Source organism: Podarcis vaucheri (genome assembly GCF_965113315.1).
Source record: "Podarcis vaucheri genome assembly, chromosome: 8".
Lineage (NCBI taxonomy): Eukaryota > Metazoa > Chordata > Lepidosauria > Squamata > Lacertidae > Podarcis > Podarcis vaucheri.
In genome coordinates this window covers 2095236-2121299 of record NC_138766.1, presented here as the reverse complement: position 1 = coordinate 2121299, position 26064 = coordinate 2095236, and the positions used below count along the sequence as shown (strand labels likewise).

The 26064-nt window shown below is 44.7% G+C and overlaps 2 protein-coding genes across 2 annotated transcripts in view; one reads left to right on the top strand and one right to left on the bottom strand.

Moving 5' to 3' along the window:
- CNMD (chondromodulin) overlaps positions 1 to 23194 on the bottom strand; it is a 32743-nt gene extending 9549 nt beyond the window's left edge. Inside the window, exons 1-4 of the mRNA XM_082234617.1 lie at positions 23117 to 23194; positions 20027 to 20167; positions 1772 to 1912; positions 194 to 307 (exon numbers count right to left, since the gene is read on the bottom strand). Of these exons, the coding sequence (XP_082090743.1) occupies positions 194 to 307; positions 1772 to 1912; positions 20027 to 20167; positions 23117 to 23191 (471 nt within the window). The 5' untranslated portion in view covers positions 23192 to 23194. The remainder of the gene's footprint in view (positions 1 to 193; positions 308 to 1771; positions 1913 to 20026; positions 20168 to 23116) is intronic.
- Positions 1 to 26064, top strand: part of LOC309539254 (uncharacterized protein) — a gene marked incomplete at its 3' end in the record, with an annotated part of 159514 nt that overhangs the window by 117887 nt on the left and 15563 nt on the right. The window lies entirely within an intron of this gene.

Sequence of the window (26064 nt, the reverse complement as noted above, 5' to 3'; positions counted from 1 at the left end):
CTTAAAGAGCAGCTGAACCCCCCCCAGCTGCTTTATGGGCTCCTTGGTGTTGCTGCTGCTTTCAGGAGGTTCTCTAGGGCCCCCCTCTACCTTCACACTTCCCATCACAAAGCCTTTCTCCTTCCCTTGCACTTGACAATCCTTCAAACATAGCTTTGCTGTCAGTGTAAGCATATTTTTGGTGACTACCTACCAGGTCCAAAGAGATCTTCTCTTTGGTCATTGCACTGACTTCAGGGATGTGAGATTTAGCTTGGGCTTTAATGTAGCATTTTTCTCCTCCAGCAAAACGAATTCCACTTATGCCCTAGAAAAACAGACCTTGGTTATTAACATAAATGTTGAGGTGCCCACCCAACTGCTGCAAGATACAGAAGTGCTTTTAACATAAAATGCTTTGCTTCCCACTAAAAAAGACCCAAAGGTATTCACTACCAAGTAAAAAGCACAGTAATAAAATAATATTTAAAAAAGATTTAACAATGCAATTATATCACCGGTACTCTCAAATGACCAGGAAAATGAAGAATTCCCAGGAACCAAAATATTGATAAGGGAGGTCTCCCTAGAGCTAGCATTCCACAAACAGTCGGCTATTTCAGAGAAGGCATTTCCTCTCAACATATGTAGCAGGGCCTCAAGGTCTGGGAAAGTTCATATGGGGAACTTTAGTTACAAGCTTACTGAGTTGTATACAGTTTAAACCAGCAGCTTGAATTGGGCAAATTGACAGTTACTGCAGTCAGACCAAAACCAGTGTTATATGTTCACACATTCTTGTCCCAGTTAACATTCAAGCAGCCACATTTTCCACTAGCTGTAGTTTCCAAACCATCTTAAAAGGCAGTCCCACATACAACACATTGCAGTAGCCTAACCTGGAGGTTATCAGAGCAAAGACAATTAAAGCTGGCTATTCCCATCTAGACAGGGCTGCAGTTGGGCTTCCAGCACAAGCTGGTAGAAGGCCCTCAGTGCCACTAAGGCCACTTGTGTCTCCAATGACAGGAGTGGATCCAGGAGTAGCTCTAAGCTGTGATCCTGCTTCTTCCAAGGGAGTGTAACCCCATCCAGAACTAATCTTGCTCATCTGGGCACAGGAACCACCCCCTCGAAATGTCTTAAGTCTAGGCTGAATTGAGCATCCGTTTGTTGGTTCTCATCCAGTCCATTAGTAAGGTCAGGCACTGTTCCAGCCCAGCAGTGCCCTGTTCTCCCTGCTCACAGTCTTCACAGAAGGATTCCATGGTCAGTGGTATCATAGGCCATTGAGAGGCAAGGAGAATAATCAGAGATGCTTTTACACACACCCCCCCCCCCCGCCTTCAGCATTTTTGATGAACTGCTCAGAGGTTCTATTCACAATCAAGTGGTATATAATTTTTGTTAAATGATTTTTTAAAATTCTGTACATGGCAGCCAAGGTGGTCTCAGTAAAAAAACTAGGCTTGGACCCCAACTGAAATGAACACTGAGCCTAATAAATAATTTCCATGTTCTCTTCTTCCCCCACCCGCTGCTGCCTTGGTGCTTTCACTCCAAATGCATACTGTGGGGAGCATGACTGGCTTGCCAGCCCTGGGAGCCAAGCCGAGAGGGTGCCACAACAATGACTTAGAATGGAAGGCAAGAGGGGGAGGTGTGTGTGTCAAATTTTGGCGTCATACAGGGCACTGCTGAAATTTGAAAGCCCAAAGTTCACCACTGCTTCCTCCATTCCTTCTTGGGATACCCCCCCCAAAAAAAACCCCCTTCAGCCAACCATACTTACAATCTGAAAATCATGAACTTCAATAGCCTCTTCCTCACCACTTCCAGTTTTAAAGGTTTCCAGGTTGTTCCCAGCATCTATTTCCATCGACACCTCTTGTGCCTTCCCGTTAATACTCATCATGTAATGGACATTGTAGACCTGGGATTGAAAAAGGGGGAAAAGATGGTGACTTTGGTAGAAACCTATCTACCTAGATCTGGTATCAAAGACTACAGGTTAGACATTCTATAAGATCTCAGCATCCATGCTGATGCTGGCATACCTAGGATGGCTCTCAAAATGTTTTCGTCCCAAAACTCATGGTGGGTCAAATCCTCACTTGCTATTCTTATCTGCACTGAGAGATGGTGATTTGAATGTGAAGGGGTTTTCTTTGGCTTCATTGTCATGGTCAGATCCTGGTGAGGTTTAGATAGCCAGTTACCATTTCATCTGCGAGAAAGATCACTCTGCCTGCTTTCCGGCCATTAGAATGGTTCACCCCGAGATGCTGATGAAATCCAAGGGCCAAGAAGTTTCCAGGAGGCAAGGCAGGCCCTCTTGTTGAAGTCTTAATCATGCTATGGTATATGCAGATTACTGCCAACTTCTATGACCTTAAAATGTTTTCCAGAGTTAACAGAAAGGCAATGTTCAGTTACAGTAAAGCTAAAAAAGTTAAATTCAAGGCTGACAGAAACCTTCTATGGTCCTTGATACCCAGTTGCATGTGAGTGATGTCTTGGTGCACCCTCTGGGATCTTTTATGCCTTGGGCACTTGCCCAAGGTTTAGGGCAAAGGCTTAGGGCTGCGGGAAACCATTATGGGATGGATGGAGTCTCTTCCTCGCACGAGGCTTGCCTTCTCCAAGCTGGTATCCTCCAGGTGTTTTGGACTAAAACTCCCAATATTGGGAGTGAAGGCAGTTGCAGTTCTAAATATCTACAAGGCATGATGTTGGGGAAGGCTGTCCATGTGCAAGTAAAAGGCTCCATCCACCCCATAATGGTTTTCTGCAATGTGGCACAAAATTATATTTTGTGACTGATGCCCAGGAAGCAGTCTCAAAACTGCAATTCTCAACATTCCAAATGTGCAAACTGTTCAAGAAGACTGGTACTCCCTGATACTGGGCTGCATCTTCTTAAAAAAAAACCATCTTTGGACCCGGCCAAAATGGCCAACTATCGCCCAGTTTCAAATCTTCCATTCTTGGGCAAGGTGATTGAGTGGGTGGTTGCTGAACAACTATAGGCTCGCCTGGAGGATGCGGACCATTTGGATCCCTTCCAGTTCAGGCCTCACCATGGGACTGAAACTGCCTTGGTCGTGCTGCTTGATGATCTCTGGCGGGCTAGGGACAAAGGTGAAAGCTGTTTCCTAGTTCTGCTGGATCTCTCAGCGGACTTTGATACCACTGACCATGACATCCTTCTGGACCGTCTAGAGGGGCTGGGAGCTGGGGGAACTTTTATACAGTGGTTCTGCTCCTTCTTCCTGGGCCGTGTCCAGAAATTGGTGGTGGGGGATGAGTATTCAGACCCCTGGGATCTCACTTGTGGGGTGCCTCAGGGTTCTGTCCTCTCCCCCATGCTTTTTAACATCTATATGAAGCTTCTGGGAGAGATCATCAGGGGGGTTGGGCTGGGTGTTCATCAGTATGTGGATGGTACCCAGCTCTAACTCTTCTTTTAATCAAAACCAGTGAAGACAGTGAAGGTCCTGTGTGAGTGTCTGGAGACGATTGGAGGATGGATGGCGCCTAACAGATTGAGGCTGAATCCTAGCCTGTGAACGTGGGACTCGGCGGGCACCTTTCGCGCCCCCCCCAATTCGCAAAGGGACCCAATTACGAGCTCCGGAGCAAAGCGGGGTGAGTGGCGCGGTGCTGTGAGTCAACTGCTTCTTCCGCGGAGCGAAGCCGCACAGCCGTTACCGGAGAGCGCTGCCTTCTCCTGTGACAATTCGACTACAAAAAGCAACTACCCGTGAGTAGGATAAATTGGAGAGGGGAAAAAAGGAAGGAAAAAAAGGCTTAATTTGGCACCGAAGCGGGAAGGCATAAACAGGAAGTCCGCCTTCCGTTTCTTGTAAATAGATTAAAGCAAAGAAGCTGTAAGCTAAAGACCTGGAAAGTCGATCGGGGAGGACTATAATCCAAACGTTAAAATAAGTGATTTCCCCCCTTGGCTGCAGGAGAGGAGGGGGGAAAGGTTTGGACTATATTTTCCTGCAAAAGAGAGGGAAGTAAGTAAGAATCCACTGCTTAAAACCTGGGAACGGGCTGCCAATGGACAATAAGACTGCCGTATTGTGAAATGCGCTGTCTGTGACAGAGTACTTTTTGACAGCTAGCTCTGCAAAGGAGATATATTGTTTCTGGTTATCTCCTCCTGATCTCAAAGTGACTGAGAAGTAACTGAAATTGAAATTGTTGCTTATTTGGTGAAATGGGGGCTTAAAAAGAGTTACTTTTTGAAGCAACAAGTTCTGACTGTTACAGTGTCCCCCTAGAGGAAGTCTTTGAAATTGTTACAATTGGGCCAGGGGAATTTTCCACTTCAAAACAAATTATAGCCGTGGGATTGACCTTGGGTTCCAGCTAAAGTGTTATGGCAGATGGAAAAGAAAAAGTAGTTTTGTTCCAAGACAAAACAATGAGATCTGGGAAATCCTGGCTGCAGCAAAGAGCATCAACATCTGGCCCTTCTGCACCATCAGCAGCTGCAACCATACAATCTAAGTCAAAAGCTATGGCATCTGAGGATGTTTTAGCACTTGCACTAGGCAAAATAAATGAATCGCTGGAAAAATTAAGTAAATAAGTGGCTGAAGCATCAACTAAAATTGATCAAAACACCATAAGCATTAACAATCTGGGACAAAAGGTGAACACTAATACAGAAACAATAGAGAAATTGTTACAGGAATCTACTTCGACCCGACAGATCGCTGAAGAAGCCAAGGAAAAAGCAGTTGCGGTAGAGGAGAAGATACCAGTCATACACAGGCAACTTGATCACAGGTCGACGCTTTCTATAATTGAATTGAAGGAGAAACAAACGAACTTGAGGATCAGGGCTGTGCCTGAAATAGAGAAGGACAGTCTGACTGACTTTCTTACGCAGGAATTTGCAGACTTTTGGGATTTAGATTTGGAGAAGGAAGAATTTAAGATAGTGAGTGCTTTTAGGCTTGGAAGAGGGGGGAAGACACAAAGTCAGAAAAGCTAAAGCACAGAATGAACTCAGGCTTGCTAGAGAGGTTAAAAGCAACAAAAAAGGCTTTTATGGGTATGTTCGTAGCAAAAGGAAGAACAAAGAAACAGTGGGGTCACTCAGAGGAGAAGATGGTGAAATGCAAACAGGGGACACAGAAAGGGCTGAACTCCTCAATGCCTTCTTTGCCTCAGTCTTCTCCGATAAAGAAAACAATGCCCGACCTGAAGAATTTGGAGCAAATGATTCAGCAGAGGAAACATAGCCCAGAATAACTAAGGAGATAGTACAAGAATACTTGGCTAGTTTAGATGTATTCAAGTCTCCAGGGCCAGATGAACTGCACCCAAGAGTATTAAAAGAACTGGCAGATGTGATCTCAGAACCACTGGCAGTCATCTTTGAGAATTCCTGGAGAACAGGCGAAGTCCCGGCAGACTGGAGGAGGGCAAATGTTGTCCCTATTTTCAAAAAGGGGAAAAGAGAGGACCCAAATAATTACCGCCCAATCAGTCTGACATCAATACCAGGGAAGATTCTGGAACAGATCATTAAGCAAACGGTCTGTGAGCACCTAGAAAGGAATGCTGTGATCACCAATAGTCAGCATGGATTTCTGAAAAATAAGTCATGTCAGACTAACCTGATCTCATTTTTTGACAGAATTACAAGTCTGGTAGATGAAGGGAACGCAGTGGATGTAGCCTACCTTGATTTCAGCAAGGCATTTGACAAGGTGCCCCATGATATTCTTGTAAAGAAGCTGGTAAAATGTGGTCTTGACTATGCTACCACCCAGTGGATTTGTAACTGGCTGACGGACCGAACCCAAAGGGTGCTCATCAATGGTTCCTCTTCATCCTGGAGAAGAGTGACTAATGGGGTGCCACAGGGTTCTGTCTTGGGCCCGGTCTTATTCAACATCTTTATCAACGACTTGGATGATGGACTCAAGGGCATCCTGATCAAATTTGCAGATGACACCAAACTGGGAGGGGTGATCCAGAGGACAGGATCACACTTCAAAACGACCTTGACAGATTAGAGAACTGGGCAAAAACAAACAAGATGAATTTTAACAGGGAGAAATGTAAAGTATTGCACTTGGGCAAAAAAAATGAGAGGCACAAATACAAGATGGGTGACACCTGGCTTGAGAGCAGTACATGTGAAAAGGATCTAGGAGTCTTGGTTGACCACAAACTTGACATGAGCCAACAGTGTGACGTGGCAGCTAAAAAAGCCAATGCAATTCTGGGCTGCATCAATAGGAGTATAGCATCTAGATCAAGGGAAGTAATAGTGCCACTGTATTCTGCTCTGGTCAGACCTCACCTGGAGTACTGTGTCCAGTTCTGCTCTGGTCAGACCTCACCTGGAATACTGTGTCCAGTTCTGCTCTGGTCAGACCTCACCTGGAGTTCTGTGTCCAGTTCTGGGCACCACAGTTCAAGAAGGACACTGACAAACTGGAACGTGTCCAGAGGAGAGCAACCAAAATGGTCAAAGGCCCGGAAACGATGCCTTATGAGGAACGGCTAAGGGAGCTGGGCATGTTTAGCCTGGAGAAGAGGAGGTTAAGGGGTGATATGATAGCCATGTTCAAATATATAAAAGGATGTCATATAGAGGAGGGAGAAAGGTTGTTTTCTGCTGCTCTAGAGAAGCGGACACGGAGCAATGGATCCAAAGACAAGAAAAGTGGAAATTTGCCCTAAAACCTGCTCCGACCATAATGCTGTAAAGATGGAGATGAAACTAACACCAATTGGCTCTTTCAGATGGAGGATGAATGACACCTTGTTTAGGGATGAAGAAGTGATCAAGAAGGCCCCAAAAACCTTGAGAGATTATTTTGAGATTAACATGAATACTACTGTTGAAAAAAGAGTAATCTGGGATGCAAGTAAAGTGGTCATGAGAGGGTTCCTGATACAACAGAACGCAATAAAGAAGAGAACCCAAAATGAGAAGAAAGATAAAAATCTGGAGAAAATAAAGGAAGGTGAGAAGAAATTGAGAGCAAAACCAAAGTTGCAAGAGATTTTGAGAGAAATAAAGTTACATTAAGTACAATACATGAAAATGATGAATCAGGAAATAGAATGGAAAATTAAACAGATGAGACAAAAGACTTTTGAATCGGCTAATAAATGTGGGAAATTGCTGGCCTGGCAAATGAAAAAAAGACAAAAACTTAATACTGTTACAAATTTGGAAGTGGAAGGAAAGAATATACAGAACCCAGTGGAGATTAGAAATTGTTTCCAGAGGTACTTTAAACAACTATATACACAAGGGCCACAGAAAGAAATTGACATAGATCGATTTTTGAAAATAAATGGACTACAAAAAATCTCTCAAGAAAACAAGCTAATGTTGAATTACAAAATAACTGAACAGGAGGTAGAAGGTGCCATCCAGAATATGCAATTGGGCAAATCTCCAGAACTGGATGGCTTAACTTCAAGATACTATAGATCTCTGAAAAGTTAGATAATACAACCACTAAATTTTGGAAGGGAAAAAAGCACCAGAGTCGTGGAAGGAGCTGTACATCACACTTATACCGAAAATTGAGTCTGAGAAGACACAGCTCAAGAATTACCACCCCATATCTCTCCTTAATGTGGATTATAAAATTTTTGCAGACATTTTGGCTAAAAGATTAAAAAAAGTATTAGTGGAAGAGATACATAAAGATCAAGCAGGCTTTCTCCCTGGCAGACACTTGTCTGATAATACGAGAAACATAATTAACATTTTGGAGAAATTACAAGTGAACATTAATACCAAGGCAGTTTTGATATTTGTGGACGCGGAGAAAGCTTTTGACAATGTTTCTTGAAGTTTTATGAAGAAGAACCTACAGGGGATGGCGGTTGGACAAGGTTTTGGAAATGGTATAAGTGCAATATATTCTGAACAAAAGGCCAAACTAATTGTTAACAATGTGGTGATGGAGGACTTTAAGATAGAGAAAGGGACACGACAAGGTTGCCCAATTTCCCCATTGCTTTTTATATCGGTCCTGGAGGTCCTTTTAAATATGATTAGAAGGGACCAATTGGTTAAGGGTATACAAGTCGGAGCTAAACAGTATAAATTGAAAGCATTTGCAGATGACTTAGTATTGACATTACAGGAGCCAGAATCTAGTACTAAAAGAGTAATAGAACTGATTCAAGAATTTGGTCAGGTTGCAGGATTTAAGTTAAAAACTAAGGTTTTAGAGAAAAAAATTTTAGAGGAAATTTTTTAGAGAAAAATTTAACAGCGATTGAGAGAGAGAGGTTTCAGAAGGGGACAGGATTAACATTGGTTAAGAAAGTGAAATATTTGGGGGTTAACATGACTGCTAAAAATGTGAATCTATTTAAGGATAACTATGAAAAATGTCGGACTGAAGTGAAAAAAGACTTAGAAATTTGGTCAAATTTGAAGCTTTCACTGCTAGGCTGTATCGCTGTGATAAAGATGAATGTATTGCCAAGAATGTTGTTTTTGTTTCAAACACTGCAAATTTTGGACAAAATGGACTGTTTCAAGAAGTGGCAGAGATATATTTCCAGATTTGTCTGGCAGGGCAAGAAGCCCAGAATAAAATTCAAAATACTAACTGATGCAAAAGAAAGAGGTGGATTTGCCCTGCCAGACCTTAAACTTTACCATGAATCAGCCGCATTTTGTTGGCTGAGAGAATGGCTGCTTCTTGAAAACACAGACATTTTGGATTTAGAAGGTTTTAACAATGTATTTGGGTGGCATGCATATTTGTGGTATGATAAGGTCAAAGCACATAAAGCATTTAAAAACCATATTGTCAGGAAAGCATTGTTTAATGTCTGGATAAGATACAAGGACCTACTTGAAAATAAAACCCCAAGGTGGTTGTCACCGATGGAAGTGAAGGCACAGAAAAAGCTCAATATGGAGGCCAAATGGCCGAAATATTGGGAAATTCTGGAACAAGAGGGAGATAAATTGAAATTGCAGAGCTTTGAAAAATTAAAAAACAAGTGCGAGATTGGCTTCACTATTATCAAATAATGGAGGCATACAATTTGGATAAGAAAATTGGCTTCCAGGTGGAAAAATCAAAACTGGAAACAGAACTGTTAGATCCTAAAGTTAAGAATTTGTCAAGAATGTATAACTTGCTGTTGAAATGGAATACTCAAGATGAAACAGTGAAATCTGTTATGATTAAATGGGCACATTATGATGGCTGACTGGGAACAGTTATGGACCACAGGTATGAAGTTCACGGCATGTAATGCCTTAAGAGAGAATATTATGAAAATGATATACAGGTGGTACATGACCCCAGTCAAACTTGCAAAAAATTATCATTTGCCCGATAATAAATGTTGGAAATGCAAAGAAACTGAAGGTACATTCTTTCACCTTTGGTGGACGTGCCCAAGGATTAAGGCTTTCTGGGAGATTATCTATAACGAAATGAAAAAGGTATTTAAATATACCTTCCTGAAGAAACCAGAGGCCTTTCTCCTGGGCATAGTCGGCCAATTGGTGCCAAAGAAGGATAGAATTTTCTTTATGTATGCCACAACAGCAGCAAGAATTCTCATTGCAAAGTACTGGAAGACACAAGATCTACCCACCCTGGAAGAATGGCAGATGAAGGTGATGGACTATATGGAACTGGCGGAAATGACTGGCAGAATCTGAGGCCAGGGAGAAGAGTCGGTGGAAGAAGATTGGAAAAAATTCAAAGTATATTTACAGAAATATTGTAAAATTAATGAATGTTAGAAGGATGCTGGAATGAAGTTAAGGGGTTTTTAGTAGCAATGTTATAAGGAGTATGTAAAAATGGACTGTTAACAGATGAGAATATACAGTTATTACATATTAAGAAAAAGGTTTAACATAAAAACAAAGAGGGAAAGGATTTGCTGAATTAACTTACTGAACTGGAATACAAAAAAGGGGAGGTGTGAGGAGGTCAGGGAAACAAGTGAATGAAAGACAAGATATGGAAAGATTGATTTGTTTTTAATTGTTTTTACTTTTTTCGTATTTTGTACTCTCTTTTTTCTTTTTTTTTCTTTTTTTCTTCTTATTATTACTATTGTAACTTCTTTTTTTATTTCTGAAACTTTAATAAATATCTTATAAAAAAAACAGATTGAGGATGAATCCTGACAAGACAGAAATACTGTTTTTGTGGGACAGGGGATGGGCAGCTGTGGAGGACTCCTTGGTCCTGAATGGGGTAACTGTGCCCCTGAAGGACCAGGTGTGTAGCCTGGGAGTCATTTTGGACTCACAGTTGTCCATGGAGGTGCAGGTCAATTCTGTTTCCAGGGCAGCTGTCTACCAGCTCTATCTGGTATGCAGGCTGAGACCCTATCTGACAGTGGACTGTCTCACCAGAGTGGTGCATGCTCTAGTTATCTCCCACTTGGACTACTGCAATATGCTCTATGTGAGGCTACTTTTCATAGAATCATAGAATCATAGAGTTGGAAGAGACCACAAGGGCCATCGAGTCCAACCCCCTGCCAAGCAGGAAACACCATCAGAGCACTCCTGACATATGGTTGTCAAGCCTCTGCTTAAAGACCTCCAAAGTAGGAGACTCCACCACACTCCTCGGCAGCAAATTCCACTGTCAAACAGCTCTTACTGTCAGGAAGTTCTTCCTAATGTTTAGGTGGAATCTTCTTTCTTGTAGTTTGGATCCATTGCTCCGTGTCCGCTTCTCTGGAGCAGCAGAAAACAACCTTTCTCCCTCCTCTATATGACATCCTTTTATATATTTGAACATGGCTATCATATCACCCCTTAACCTCCTCTTGTCCAGGCTAAACATGCCCAGCTCCCTTAGCCGTTCCTCATAAGGCATTGTTTCCAGGCCTTTGACCATTTTGGTTGCCCTCCTCTGGACACGTTCCAGTTTGTCAGTGTCCTTCTTGAACTGTGGTGCCCAGAACTGGACACAGTACTCCAGGTGAGGTCTGACCAGAGCAGAATACAGTGGCACTATTACTTCCCTTGATCTAGATGCTATACTCCTATTGATGCAGCCCAGAATTGCATTGGCTTTTTTAGCTGCCACGTCACACTGTTGGCTCATGTCAAGTTTGTGGTCAACCAAGACCCCTAGATCCTTTTCACATGTACTGCTCTCAAGCCAGGTGTCACCCATCTTGTATTTGTGCCTCTCATTTTTTTTGCCCAAGTGCAATACTTTACATTTCTCCCTGTTAAAGTTCATCTTGTTTGTTTTGGCCCAGTTCTCTAATCTGTCAAGGTCGTTTTGAAGTGTGATCCTGTCCTCTGGGGTGTTAGCCACCCCTCCCAGTTTGGTGTCATCTGCAAATTTGATCAGGATGCCCTTGAGTCCATCATCCAAGTCGTTGATAAAGATGTTGAATAAGACCGGGCCCAAGACAGAACCCTGTGGCACCCCACTAGTCACTCTTCTCCAGGATGAAGAGGAACCATTGATGAGCACCCTTTGGGTTCGATCAGTCAGTCACTTTTGAAGGTGACCCAGAAACTACAACTAATCCAGAATGTGGTAGCTAGACTGGTGACTGGGAGTAGTCGCAGAGACCACATAACACCGGTCCTGAAAGACCTGCATTGGCTCCCAGTACGTTTCCGAGCAGAATTCAAATTGCTGGTGCTGACCTTTATTTTTTATTTTATTTTTAAAAAATATTTTATTCAATTTTCAGATACAAAGATTATAAACATAGACTGAAACAAGAAATTAAGAAACAAGAAGAGAAAAAAGAAATAAAGAAGAAAAACCAACCGTTCAACACATTTTTTTTAACTCACTGGACTTCCTCACATCTCCCTTACCCTGCATTCTTTATAATAAAGTTATCAGCAAATTATTACCTTGTTTTGTACCTTATTTTGTACTTTTCAAATACTATAGCCAAATTTTTCATACTTTTCATCAATTACTTATATCCTAAAATAAACCGACTTTAATTGCTGGAGCTATAATTTCCGAATCGTGAAATATTTTTAACATTCATATAACTTATATTGTTTTTGTAAATAGTCCTTAAACTTTTTCCAGTCCTCTTCCATTGTTTCTTCTCCCAGATCTCGGATTCTACCAGTCATTTCAGCCAGTTCCATATAGTCCATCAATTGCATCTGCCATTCTTCCAGTGTGGGCAAATCTTGTGTCTTCCAATGTTTTCCGATGAGTATTCTTGCTGCTGTAGTCGCATACATAAGAAAGGTTCTGTCCTTCTTTAACACTCTCTGGCCGACAATGCCCAAAAGGAAGGCCTCCGGGTTCTTGGTAAAGGTATATTTAAACATCTTTTTTAACTCATTGTAGATCATTTCCCAGAAGGCCTTCACCCTTGGACAAGTCCACCAGAGGTGAAAGAATGTCCCTTCAGCCTCCCTGCATTTCATAGAATCATAGAATCATAGAGTTGGAAGAGACCACAAGGGCCATCGAGTCCAACCCCCTGCCAAGCAGGAAACACCATCAGAGCACTCCTGACATATGGTTGTCAAGCCTCTGCTTAAAGACCTCCAAAGTAGGAGACTCCACCACACTCCTTGGCAGCAAATTCCACTGTCGAACAGCCCTTACTGTCAGGAAGTTCTTCCTAATGTTTAGGTGGAATCTTCTTTCTTGTAGTTTGGATCCATTGCTCCGTGTCCGCTTCTCTGGAGCAGCAGAAAACAACCTTTCTCCCTCCTCTATGTGACATCCTTTTATATATTTGAACATGGCTATCATATCACCCCTTAACCTCCTCTTCTCCAGGCTAAACATGCCCAGCTCCCTTAGCCGTTCCTCATAAGGCATTGTTTGCAGGCCTTTGACCATTTTGGTTGCCCTCCTTTGGACACGTTCCAGTTTGTCAGTGTCCTTCTTGAATTGTGGTGCCCAGAACTGGACACAGTACTCCAGGTGAGGTCTGACCAGAGCAGAATACAGTGGCACTATTACTTCCCTTGATCTAGATGCTATACTCCTATTGATGCAGCCCAGAATTGCATTGGCTTTTTTAGCTGCCGCGTCACACTGTTGGCTCATGTCAAGTTTGTGGTCAACCAAGACTCCTAGATCCTTTTCACATGTACTGCTCTCAAGCCAGGTGTCACCCATCTTGTATTTGTGCCTCTCATTTTTTTTGCCCAAGTGCAATACTTTACATTTCTCCCTGTTAAAATTCATCTTGTTTGTTTTTGCCCAGTTCTCTAATCTGTCAAGGTCGTTTTGAAGTGTGATCCTGTCCTCTGGGGTGTTAGCCACCCCTCCCAGTTTGGTGTCATCTGCAAATTTGATCAGGATGCCCTTGAGTCCATCATCCAAGTCGTTGATAAAGATGTTGAATAAGACCGGGCCCAAGACAGAACCCTGTGGCACCCCACTAGTCACTCTTCTCCAGGATGAAGAGGAACCATTGATGAGCACCCTTTGGGTTCGGTCAGTCAGCCAGTTACAAATCCACTGAGTGGTAGCATAGTCAAGACCGCATTTTACCAGCTTCTTTACAAGAATATCATGAGGCACCTTGTCAAATGCCTTGCTGAAATCAAGGTAGGCTACATCCACTGCGTTCCCTTCATCTACCAGGCTTGTAATTCTGTCAAAAAACGAGATCAGGTTAGTCTGACATGACTTATTTTTCAGAAATCCATGCTGACTATTGGTGATCACAGCATTCCTTTCTAGGTGCTCACAGACTGTTTGCTTAATGATCTGCTCCAGAATCTTCCCTGCTATTGATGTCAGACTGACTGGGCGGTAATTATTTGGGTCCTCTCTTTTCCCCTTTTTGAAAATAGGGACAACATTTGCCCTCCTCCAGTCTGCCGGGACTTCGCCTGTTCTCCAGGAATTCTCAAAGATGACTGCCAGTGGTTCTGAGATCACATCTGCCAGTTCTTTTAATACTCTTGGATGCAGTTCATCTGGCCCTGGAGACTTGAATACATCTAAACTAGCCAAATATTCTTGTACTATCTCCTTAGTTATTCTGGGCTGTGTTTCCTTTGCTGAATCATTTGCTCCAAATTCTTCAGGTCGGGCATTGTTTTCTTTATTGGAGAAGACTGAGGCAAAGAAGGCATTGAGGAGTTCAGCCCTTTCTGTGTCCCCTGTTTGCATTTCACCATCTTCTCCTCTGAGTGACCCCACTGTTTCTTTGTTCTTCCTTTTGCTACGAACATACCCATAAAAGCCTTTTTTGTTGCTTTTAACCTCTCTAGCAAGCCTGAGTTCATTCTGTGCCTACACTTTGTGTCTACACGTGCTGGCTATTTGTTTGAATTCCTCTTTGGTGGTTTCCCCCCTTTCCCATTTTTTGTACACATCCTTTTTTAATCTTAATTCAGTTAAAAGTTCTTTAGATAGCCACCCTGGCTTCTTTAGGCACCTTCCATGTTTCCGTCTCATTGGTATTGCCTGACGTTGTGCTTTTACTATCTCCCTCTTAACAAACTCCCAGCCATCATGAACTCCCTTTCCTTTTAGTATTGCTGTCCATGGGATCTCACCCAGCACTTCCCTAAGTTTTATGAAGTCGGCTTTCTTAAAGTCAAGAAATTGAGCCCTAGTATGCTTGGCTGCTTCTTTCCGCTGTATAGTAAACTTCAGAAGAGCATGATCACTCGCGCCTAATGATCCTTCCACATCTACCCCACTAACCAGGTCATCAACATTGGTTAGGACCAGATCTAAAATGGCTGTTCCTCTTGTTGCTTCTCCCACTTTCTGGACAATGAAGTTGTCTGCAAGGCCAGGGAGGAATCTGTTTGACCTTATGCTCTTGGCTGAGTTTGACGTCCAACAAATATCCGGGTAATTGAAGTCCCCCATTACTACTATCTCCCTTCCTTTTGCATGCTTGGCCATCTGTTCCAGGAAGGCATCATCTATGTCCTCCGTTTGGCTTGGGGATCTATAGTAAACTCCCACAATGAGGTCTCTGTTATTCTTCTCTCCCTTAATTTTGACCCAAATGCTCTCACTTTGGCTTTGAGGTTCTAAATCTTGGATCTCTTCACAGGTATACACATCCCTGACATATAACGCCACTCCTCCTCCTTTCTTGTCTGGTCTGTTTCTCTGAAATAGATTGTATCCCCCCATTTTTACATTCCAATCGTGGGACTTATCCCACCAGGTTTCAGTGATGCCTATTATGTCATATTTAGTTTGCTGTACCAAGAGCTCAAGCTCATCTTGTTTATTTCCCATGCTTTGCGCATTAGTGTACAGACATTGAAGTCCATTAATCATTCCCCCGTGTCCCTTATTTAAGGATTTTTTCCTCCCACCACTAGGTCCACATGCTGTTTGCTCCATTTGGTCTATGACATTTGGATGATCATCTTCAATAATTGATAGACTCCTACCTTCAGGAGCACTGTCTCCCTCCCCCACATTAGTCAGTTTAAAGCCCTCCTGATGAGGTTTCTGAGATTTTTGGCAAAAACATTTCTCCCAACCGTTGTGAGGTGCAGCCCATCACTTGCCAGAAGTCCATCTTCAAGAAACTGCAGTCCGTGATCTAAGAATCCAAACCGTTCCTGTTTACACCATTTGCGAAGCCAGCTGTTCACTTCCACTATTTTCCCCTCTCTCCCTGGGCCACATCGTTCAACTGGGAGGACAGACGAGATGACAATTTGTGCATTTAGTTGCTTCAATTTCCTGCCGAGAGCCTCGTAGTCTCTTTTGATCTTCTGGAGGCTATTGCTTGCAGTGTCATTGGTTCCCACATGAACCAAGAGGAAGGGGTATTTGTCAGTGGGTTTTATGATTCCTTGCAGTCGTTCAGTTACATCTTGGATCTTAGCCCCAGGGAGACAGCACACTTCCCGGGACATCTTGTCAGGCCCACAGATCACTGCTTCTGTTCCCCTCAGTAGGGAATCCCCTATCACCACTACACGCCTCCTCTTGGGTTTGGTCGGGATTCTTCCGTGAGCTGTCCGTTCCAAGGTCGCCTGCACATTCCCTGAGGACTGACTTTGCTGCTCGTCTTCATATACCTGATCGACTGTAATGAGGGAGAGATCCTCAAATGGAGTCTGCTCTTCGTCTTCCATGCTAGGGGAAAGGACCTCAAAGCAACATTTCCAACATTTATTATCAGACAGGTGATATATTTTTGCAAGCTTGACTGGGGTCATGTACCACCTATACATCATTTTCATAATATTTTCCTTCAGGGCATTACATGCCGTGAATTTCATTCCGGTGGTCCATAACCTTTTCCAGTCCTCAAACATAATGTTGTACCCAATATTCTGAGCCAATTTTATCATGGCTGATTTGACTGTTTCATCCTGAGTGTTTCATTTAAGCAACAAGTTGTACATTCTTGAAAGTATCTTAGTCTTTGGTGCTGGTGCTGACCTTTAAAGCCCTAAACGGCCTCGGCCCAGTATACCTGAAGGAGCGTCTCCACCCCCATCGTTCAGCCCAGACACTGAGGTCCAGCGCCGAGGGCCTTCTGGCGGTTCCCTCACTGCAAGAAGTGAGGTTACAGGGAACCAGCCAGAGGGCCTTCTTGGTAGTGGCGCCTGCCCTGTGAAACGCCCACCCATCATATGTCAAGGAAATAAACAACTATCTGACTTTTAGAAGACATCTGAAGGCAGCCCTGTTTAGGGAAGTTTTTAATGTTTGATGTTTTATTGTGTTTTTAATATTCTGTGGGAAGCCACCCAGAGTGGCTGGGGAGGCCTGGCCGAATGGGCGGTGTATAAGTAATAAACTTCTTCTTCTACTACGACCACCACCACTATTATTAATCTAACCTCCACAGCCAGAAGAATAACCCCCCAACCCACGTGCCAAATTTGAGGGGAAATGTTGTTTAAAAGAACTCCTTCTGGGACTCTGTTTCAGTTTTAGTGCTTTTAAAACATTAACTGATAAGAAAGGGTTAAAGCAGCATATCTAAATAGCAAAGTTTGCCATTATGAACATGGCACAAAGTATTTAAATGCCAGGATATATATATCTGTGTGGATACAATTGCTGCCTGGGCTCTTTTGGGAGGAAGGATGGGATATAAATTCAATGAAATAAAAAACTGGCACCTGTGAGTGACAAGCTGCTGGGTGCTAGATTTTAAAAATGTTTCTTTTGCCATTTCACCCAGTTATCCACGTGGGATAAATCAGCCTCATACAACCAACATGCTTAGCTCTATTCTTGCATGAAGGGGTTAAGAGTAAGCTGTCCTTACAGGCTTAGCTAGGTCATTCCCCCTCACCTTGGGAAGGACTACCAAACACCTTGCTCTCTTTCTCCCATCATGTGAAACCTACCAGTAAGGAGGTCAAAGCTGGATGCTCCAAGCTTAGGCTGTGGGGCTTAAACAAGCCTTCTTTGTGTTTCTATACATATTTAGAAATTCACAACTTTGGAACTTAAGCTAAAGTTCCTGTTTTTTCTTGATGCTGAAGAGCTGTAAGTAAACCATTTTAACTTACCAAATGTATGGTCTCTTTGTTTGCTAAGGGAAGTGGGGAACATGGGAGGTGGGCAACTTAGAAGGGGGCGTTTTAAAGTTTTAACAGCCCATATTTCCACATATGGACCATAAAGAAGGCTGATCGCCGAAGAATTGATGCTTTTGAATTATGGTGCTGGAGGAGACTCTTGAGAGTCCCATGGACTGCAAGAAGATCAAACCTCTCCATTCTGAAGGAAATCAGCCCTGAATGCCCTGGAAGGACAGATCCTGAAGCTGAGGCTCCAAGACTTTGGCCACCTCATGAGAAGAGAAAACTTCCTGGAAAAGACCCTGATGTTGGGAAAGATGGAGGGCACAAGGAGAAGGGGACGACAGAGTACGAGATGGCTGGATAGTGTTCTTGAAGCTACCAGCATGAGTTTGACCAAACTGTGGGAGGCAGTGGAAGACAGAAGTGCCTGGTGTGCTCTGGTCCATGGGGTCATGAAGAGTCGGACACGACTAAACGACTAAACAACAACAACAACATTTCCACACTTTGCTTGGCTGCATATTTTCTGATTTTAAATCTCTGCTGGGGCTCACTTACCAAAAAAGTATTTTTCCCAAACTTGGATCAAGGCATCCAAGAAATTCTATTATACCTAGTATTTTTCCTTTAACCAAAATATACAAAATTAAAGTCAACAATCCAAACATTTCTAGAGATCCTACTTACTTTCATGTGGAAAGCCAGGCCTAGAATGGAGAAAGGGGACCCTGTGAAGAATTGTGAGCAATTGTGCTTGGATTGTATCTGCTGCATGCAGATATATTATTTATTTTATTCCTAGTAGCACCTTCTATCCTGCTATGGCTGTAAAAGAGCAGCAGAGAAGAAATCTCCATGCCAGAATGAGAGGAAATAAAATATCTGAAGACCTTGGCAAACTCTCAAGAAGAAATGCTAAGGCAGTTTGTGTTTCTTATTGAAACTTTGCTGGCTGAATTGTAAATGAAACCTGACAGAATAAGGGACGTCTCTGTGTTCAAAACGGAAACATTTGGATCTGGAGTTTTAAAACTGCAGCTTCGTCCACAACACATTGCTGTAGACTAATAATTAAAGCACAAGATCTGCCTTATATGCACAGAAACTCTTGTTGAATTCTGTTGTGAATTAGAGGCACACTAAATAAGGCTCAGGGACGCGGGTGGCGCTGTGGGCTAAAGCCTCAGCGCCTAGGGCTTGCCGATCGAAAGGTCGGCGGTTTGAATCCCCGCGGCGGGGTGCGCTCCCGCTGCTCGGTCCCAGCGTCTGCCCACCTAGCAGTTCGAAAGCACTCCCGGGGGCAAGTAGATAAATAGGTACCGCTTACCAGCGGGAAGGTAAACGGCGTTCCGTGTGCGGCTCTGGCTCGCCAGAGCAGCGTTGTCACGCTGGCCACGTGACCCGGAAGTGTCTTCGGACAGCGCTGGCCCCCGGCCAATAGATGTGAGATGGGCGCACAAACCCCAGAGTCTGTCAAGACTGGCCCGTTCGGGCAGGGGTACCTTTACCTTTACCTAAATAAGGCTCAAGGGATGTGGATGGTGCTGTGGTCTAAACTACTGAGCCTCTTGGGCTTGCTGATCAGAAGGTTGGTGGTTCGAATCCCCATGACGGGGTGAGCTACTGCCGCTCCATCTCAGCTTCTGCCAACCTAGAAGTGCGAAAGCACATCAAAGTGCAAGTAGATAAATAGGTACCACTCTGGCGGGAAGGTAAACGGCTTTTTCATGCGCTGCATTGGTTTTGGTGTTTTGTTGCGCCACATGACCCAGAAAACTGTCTGCGGACAAACGCTGGCTCCCTTGGCTTGTAAAGCGAGATGAGCACCGCAACCCCAGAGTCGTCTGCAACTGGACTGAACTGTCAGGAGTCCTTTGCCTTTAAATAAGGCTCCCTAGAAGACACACTAAAGAAGCCACCCAGTGCAACACATTTGCCACAGCTACCAGATGGTGACAATAGACCCAAGTGTTCCATTCGGCCTACCCTCCATAGCAGCCCTGGGGGCTTTGGCCACCACAATAAAATATTTGAGGGGGCTGAGTCTCCCAAAGTTGATGAGAATTCCATTCAAATGGTGTGCATGCACTGTGTCATGTGACTGATTCTGCAGGGCTTACATGGGCCCCCACAATATTTTTTCATTCTAGTTGGCACCCCTGCTACCCCCTGATTATCAACAAGTTTATTCACTTGAAGAATGAAGGATAACAGACAATTTCCAGTGCAGGGTCTGGTTCCACAACTGCTGCTTGTTTTGCATTTTCTTCACACATCAAAAGGTACCAGCATCACATTTTGTAGCTCAGCTTTATGCATCCTGGCCCCTGAAATGGATCCTGGAAGCACACAGAGTACAGTCCAAGACCTGGCCTTGTTTAAAATACCAGGGGTCTCCTTATTTCTGGGAATGGTTTGGGGCACTGTGAGGAGAGCAGCTTAGGGGTCTGCTGGTAGCTTCAGAAACTGTTGGTGAATATGGTTAACTTTCATTCATGGCCCAGTCAGAGGTAGCCCTGAGCCCAATGTATCTGATCCAAACAAAATCCAAACAAATCCCTCACTTCTCACCTCTTTGTCAGTCACCTTCCAATAGTAAAAGGCTCCCATGGCCCCAAAGAGTAGGAGGATGGCTCCGCCAATAAGCACCATGGCCCCAATCCTGAGCAGCCGCCTTGTCTTAGAGGGTTTTGCCATCACAGCTGAGTATGCCTGCAGCAGGGTGGGAAGCAAAGTGACTTGAATCAGAGAGGCAGAGGCCATTTGGAGGACGAGCGCCAGATCTGCAGTGAAGCCACGGAGGTTCACACAAAGTCTTTGCTCAGAAACTGAGTGAGGAACAATTCCATTCAACCCTCTTAAAAATTACAACAAAAGTACCAAGCAGTCAAGGAAGGGGGTATTTTGAATTTGGGGTGTGCACATGCGTGTCTACACAAGACTGAGAGAAAAAAAAAGGGCAGAGGCTCACATCCAGGAGGATAGGGAGAGATCAAAGGCTTGTCCACACTGGAGCAAAATGTGGATTTGTGCCTGCCTGTCCATTAGTGGGGGAGGGGTTTGGGTTCAATTCTGGCCATTTCAGACTTCCTAAGGTTGAAAAACTCCTCATTTAGAGGGGGAAAGTCCAGGACAACATTGGGATGTGGAGGACATCATGTGGACACCCCTACATTAATGGGGAGACAGGCAGGTGCAAACCTACCTATTGTCCAGATTTCCACCTACCAGCCCTCCTGTAAGGGAAATGCTCCACTTCCAAACATCTTAATATGATATAAGAAATGAGATACTTGTGCACCCCCCTCCCAGTAAACCCCAAACACTTGCCAGGTTGGCAACTTCTCGTGTGCACTGGCCTTTCTGCTTCCAAGTAGAGATGACAAGTCAATACAGTGGTACCTTGGGCTACAGATGCTTCAGGTTACAGACGCTTCAGGTTGCAGACTCCGCTAACCCAGCAATAGTACCTCGGGTTAAGAACTTTGCTTCAGGATGAGACAGAAATTGCACGGTGGCGTAGCAGCCGTTACCACTTTACCATTAGCTAAAGTGGTACCTCAGGTTAAGAACAGTTTCAGGTTAAGAACGGACCTCCAGAACAAATTACCCGAGGTATCACTGTATGCCAAGGGAAAAGAGGCACTGGCGTGTTCTGGCGTTTGCCACGATGGGCTGACATTCAAGTACCATGTATTTCATGCCTCAAATATCTGATTCAAATCCCCCCTCAGCTGTGAATTTACGACATGGCCTTGGGCCAGACCCTCCATTCTTTCTAGGCAATCTCTTGTGCAGTACAATCTTGAGCATATTAATCTGGAAGTAGCAGCTTCACAAAGGGGCAACTGTGTGCTGGGGTGTGGGGGGGGGGGCGGGCGGGGAGAGAGACAAGCAGCACCTTCTGTTACAGTATTTGAAGAAGTACTAAATCCTGTCCCTGACAGCCATTTTTCCTGGTAGCCTGTTTCCTTCCTAAAGAGCTACTGACTAAAGAGCTATATGTCTATGCTCAGGTATGCAGGGAAATGGGCTCCTTCCCTGGCACAGACCCTTCCTGGCTGTTGAGGTGGTTCTGTGGAATGTTGGCTGCCTGAACGTCACAGGCACCTGGCACAGATTGTTTGTAACATGTCAGCTTGGACTTCTGTGATGCTCTCTTGTGGGACTGCCACGGAAGATGGCTCTGGCTGCAACACTGGGTGAAGCAGCAGCATGTAAAGCAGGGGGTCATTGGCAGACCACGGAGTGGGAACATCTATCCTTCCAGAGTTGTACTGGCTGCCTACTCACTATGGGTCTCAGTTCAAGGTTTTGCCAATGCCCTGATGCACTTTGCACAATGAGGCCTCTGGAAGGCAATTAAAGATCCATCTTTTTCATGTGGGCATTTCATGGAGGACTTAGGTTAGATTTGGCTCCTTTTAGTCCTTTGCTGAACTGCTTGATTGCATGGGTTTTCTAAATGTGTTTTTGTGTGCTGCTCTGAGATGCTTCTGGATAAGGGATAGTATAAAAATAATAAATAGAGAAATGATTCACAATGATCAAGAAAACTAAGCTCTGAATAGATCCCTTGCTAGATCAGATCCTGTTCCAGGTTTTCCAGCACCTTGACCCAAATCAGCTTTTCCAATGTGTTCTGTTCTTTTCTGCCAGTGGCTGCTGGTTCCCCACACCCCTGTACTTTGATCCTGACGTCCAGCTGAAGGTCCATGGGGCCATGGGGGTAGGGGGAGAGATCTGAATCCCTCAGGGTGGAATGTAGGTGCAACACCATCATTTGGGAGGTGTGCGTCTGGGTCCTGGGAATGCTGTGAATTGGTGAATCCCCCTTCTGTCTGGATCTTGTATTTTGATGCTGGTGGGCCTCTGGGCACAGACCCAAGTTAACTAGCTTGCTATAGTATTTGGAGCAGAGGTCCTAGCTGTGTCAGAGAGGTTCCAACTAAAACCAGACTTTCTTCCGCCTGGCCAGTTGCCCAATCAGCCAACTGCAAAGCCATAAAAAGATGTGTGTCAGGTATTTTTTTCTGATTGCATTGGTCTTTTTTTTGGGGGGGGGGAGTGGGAACCTGCCCTCTGCATATGCTCACTTTGAGGCGCTCTGCACATGCTGGGGGTGGGGGGCAGGCCAAAAGTACCTTAGCCGAGGCACTTTGCACAAGAACTGCACAGCACACACATCACGCGCCTCTCTCCAAGATGTCTCAAGCCGCACGCGTGAGGGGGGTGCCTGGACTGGAGTGCCAAAATGGAGTGGGGGGGGACGTAGAAAGAGGAAGAAGAAGTGAATAGGGTTCCTAAGTGAGCGATCCTCCTTCCCTTTCCCCCAAGAAGCAGAAGAAGGGACCCCCTGTCTGTTTGTGCCATTGTGTGAGTCTTCTGAGGAAAGATCCCCAGCTCCTTTGCGAGAGGAGGGAGAGAACAGTTGGCTTTCTCTTTCTGGGAAAGAAAGTCTCGTCCCGTCCCCTGCATTATTTGTGAGTCCGCAGCAAATCCCCCAGATCCCTCCGAAATCGTTAGACAGAGCTCCATCTGTAAGGTAGCAGTAGGACTTTTTTGCAAAACAAAAAAGTTTCCGCCAGCAAAGGGGGGCAGAAAAGTGGCTGGGAAAAGGGCAGCGGGGGGGCAGCTCGGGGTGCTGCGTGCCGTACTCACGGGGGGCATCGGGGCGGGCTCCCCGTCCTCCGGCTCGGCCAGTCCGATGGGCACCTTCTCCAGCCTCTCGGCCATCCTTTCCGTCTCGGGCGGCTCTGCCTGCGGCTCCTGCCGGAGCCTCGACAGCACCGACGCGCAGGGAGGCGGCGCATCGGTCGGGCAAGGCGGGCACGCGGCGGAGGAGCCGGAGGGGGGGGGGCGTTTCCAGAGGGTAGAAAAGGTGCGCTTGGGGTGTTTTTGGTTTGTAAACTCAACTTAAAAAAAAAAAAAAACCTCCCCAGCTTGTTGAATCCAGCTGTGCCACACGCGCATGCCTGGTCTCATAAGCAAGAGCTGTGAAAGTTTCCGAAAAAGAATAACGTGCGGCATTGTGTCGAGGGAGGTAGAGTAGGGGGCTCCGCTGCAATTCCCAGGGAAAAAAGCAGGAGGAGGGCGGGGGGTTATCACAACACCCGGAGCCTTGCTCTTTAATTGGCCAGGAGAAAGGAACTCTGTCTATGCTCAGAAGCACTCTTCTATATTTGGCAGATTTTTAGATAAGTTGCATAACACTGTGCAGAATGCGAAAAAGCTCTTCTAAATAGGTGCAGTTGAAGATGGAGAGGTGGAGGCCATGATATTCTGGCTTGGGGGACTTTGTCTAAATAGTAAAATGTGGGTTGAACAGGGTAACTGGTAGGTGGAATTGTTATTCGTTGACTGTAAGAACCCAAAGAGTGTTCATTAATGGTTCCTCGTCATCCTGGAAAAAAGTGACAAGTGACAGGGTTCTCTTTGTCCTGGGCCCATTGCTGTTTAACATCTTTATAAATGATTTGGATGAAGGAATTGAGGGGATGCTCATCAAATGTGCAGATGACACCAAACTGTGAGGGGTAGCTATTTCCATAGAAGACAGAATCAGAATTCAAAATGACCTTAACAGTTTGGAGAACTGGGCCCAAACTAACAGAATGAATTTCAGTAAGGACAAATGTAAGGTTCTGCACTTAGGCAGGGAGAACCAGATGCACAAATATAGGATGGGGGACACCTGGCTTACTAGCAGGACATGTGAAATGATCTAGGGGTCTTGGTGGACCACAAGCTTAACATGAGTCAACAGTGTGATGCAGCAGCAAAAAACAAAAACAAACAAACAACAACAACAAAACCCTAATGCTATTCTATTCATTGGGGGATCCACAAAGCCTTTGGGGCTTTCCACCAGAGCAAAGCCGGGACCTCTCCCACAACAGTCACCCCCATCACTTCTGCTCTGCTAACAGAGACTGTCAGAAAGGGAACTCCTTGCAACCCTCTCTGCTTCCCCAGCCCTCTCCATCAGGGTTGGGACTGTGCTCTCAGGTGAGGTTGCCTCTGTTGCAAGGCAGGGAATTTTTCTGGAGTCAGGAAAATGGCAGAGCGTGTGTGTGTGTGTGTGTGTGTGTGCATATTCCAACCCCAGAAGACAAAGAGAGAAGTGATATTTTAATAGGAGTAGAGACAGTTTCAACACTGCACCTCAGGTAAGGAAGTTGCCTCGTGTGGTTTTGAAATGTTACCATCTAGTACGTAATCATGTGGTGTGATTTGATGAATTAATTAATGGATTGTCATTTAATATTTTGATGTCTTAGTCTGAATTTTAACTGTTGACATGTTGTAGACTGTTTATGGCTTTTTGTATCGTGTAATATTTTTCAACACCTATGAAAAGACACATAAATAAAATTGATGGTAACATTCATAGCTTTTTTGCTGCTCTGTAAGCATGCATTTTTCTCTCCTAGGGTTAGCAAGAGCATTCAAGAGGATCAGTGCAGCTCTGGAATCCCCACCACACCTTCCTTCCAAAGCCCAGAGCATTTTTGCAATCTTTTAAAACTATATATATATATATATAGAGAGAGAGAGAGAAATTGTGAACATACTGGTGCCTTTAGAGAATTCTGGGCCTGTAGAACTTGTGGTGTCAGTGTAGTATAAAAAAAAGGTAAAGGATCCCTGACAGTTAAGTCCAGTTGTGAACGACTCTGGGGTTGCGGTGCTCATCTTGCTTTACTGGCTGAGAGAGCCAACATTTATCCGCAGAGAGCTTTTCTGGGTCATGTGGCCAGCAAGACTAAGTTAAGGTTAACAGATTTTTTTCAATGAATCTGGGGACACTTTAATTAAGTATATAAATAAATACTACATGTTCAGGACTTTAATGTTGCAGCAATGGCGGTGGCAAAAGGGCGGCTACTGCCTTGACCTCAACCGCCACATTTCCCCTTCCTCCGAGGCTTCTATCTCCTTTCTCCATGAGCCTGGGCAGCCACTGAGTTGCTGGTTCTTCAGTGGTGGTGGTGGGGAAGTGGTACGCAGTATGTCAGGCATGGAAGGTGGAGAAGGAGGGCCGAGAGTGGTGGCGGCGAGGCTCAGGCAGCGCAATGCCTCCCTTCCCTGTCGGAGCAGCTCCAGTCCCATTCCTACTTGCGTGCAAGCAGGAGGGGGCGGGGATCCCTCAGCTGGGAAGGGAGGCTTCACACTGCCATTCAGAGCAGCCTCATCCCAACTCCTACTTGCGTCCTAGGCTCAGTGGTTTAGACCACAGCGCCACCCGCGTTCCAGCAGTGTAGTATAGCTGCACTCATAACTAGATGAAGGATGTGAATCCTGGATCTCTCCACAGGCATCCACCAAGGAACCCTGCTTTGATCTAACAAAGAGAGTACATTTCTAGAATTTGTAGAATCTGAGAAATGAGGCAATGTGCACTGGCACTATTCTCTCTCTCTCTCTCTCTCTCTCTCTCTCTCTCTCCCCCTCCCACCCCACCATAAATTCTTTACTTTACTGCCCCCCTCAGTGGAAAAATAAATTCCTGCAGACACCCATGCCTCTCTCTTCACCTTTAAAGCTTTTAGCACTTCAGAAGTTGGTCTAATAAAATATTTCATCTTATCTATTATGCATCTCTTGTA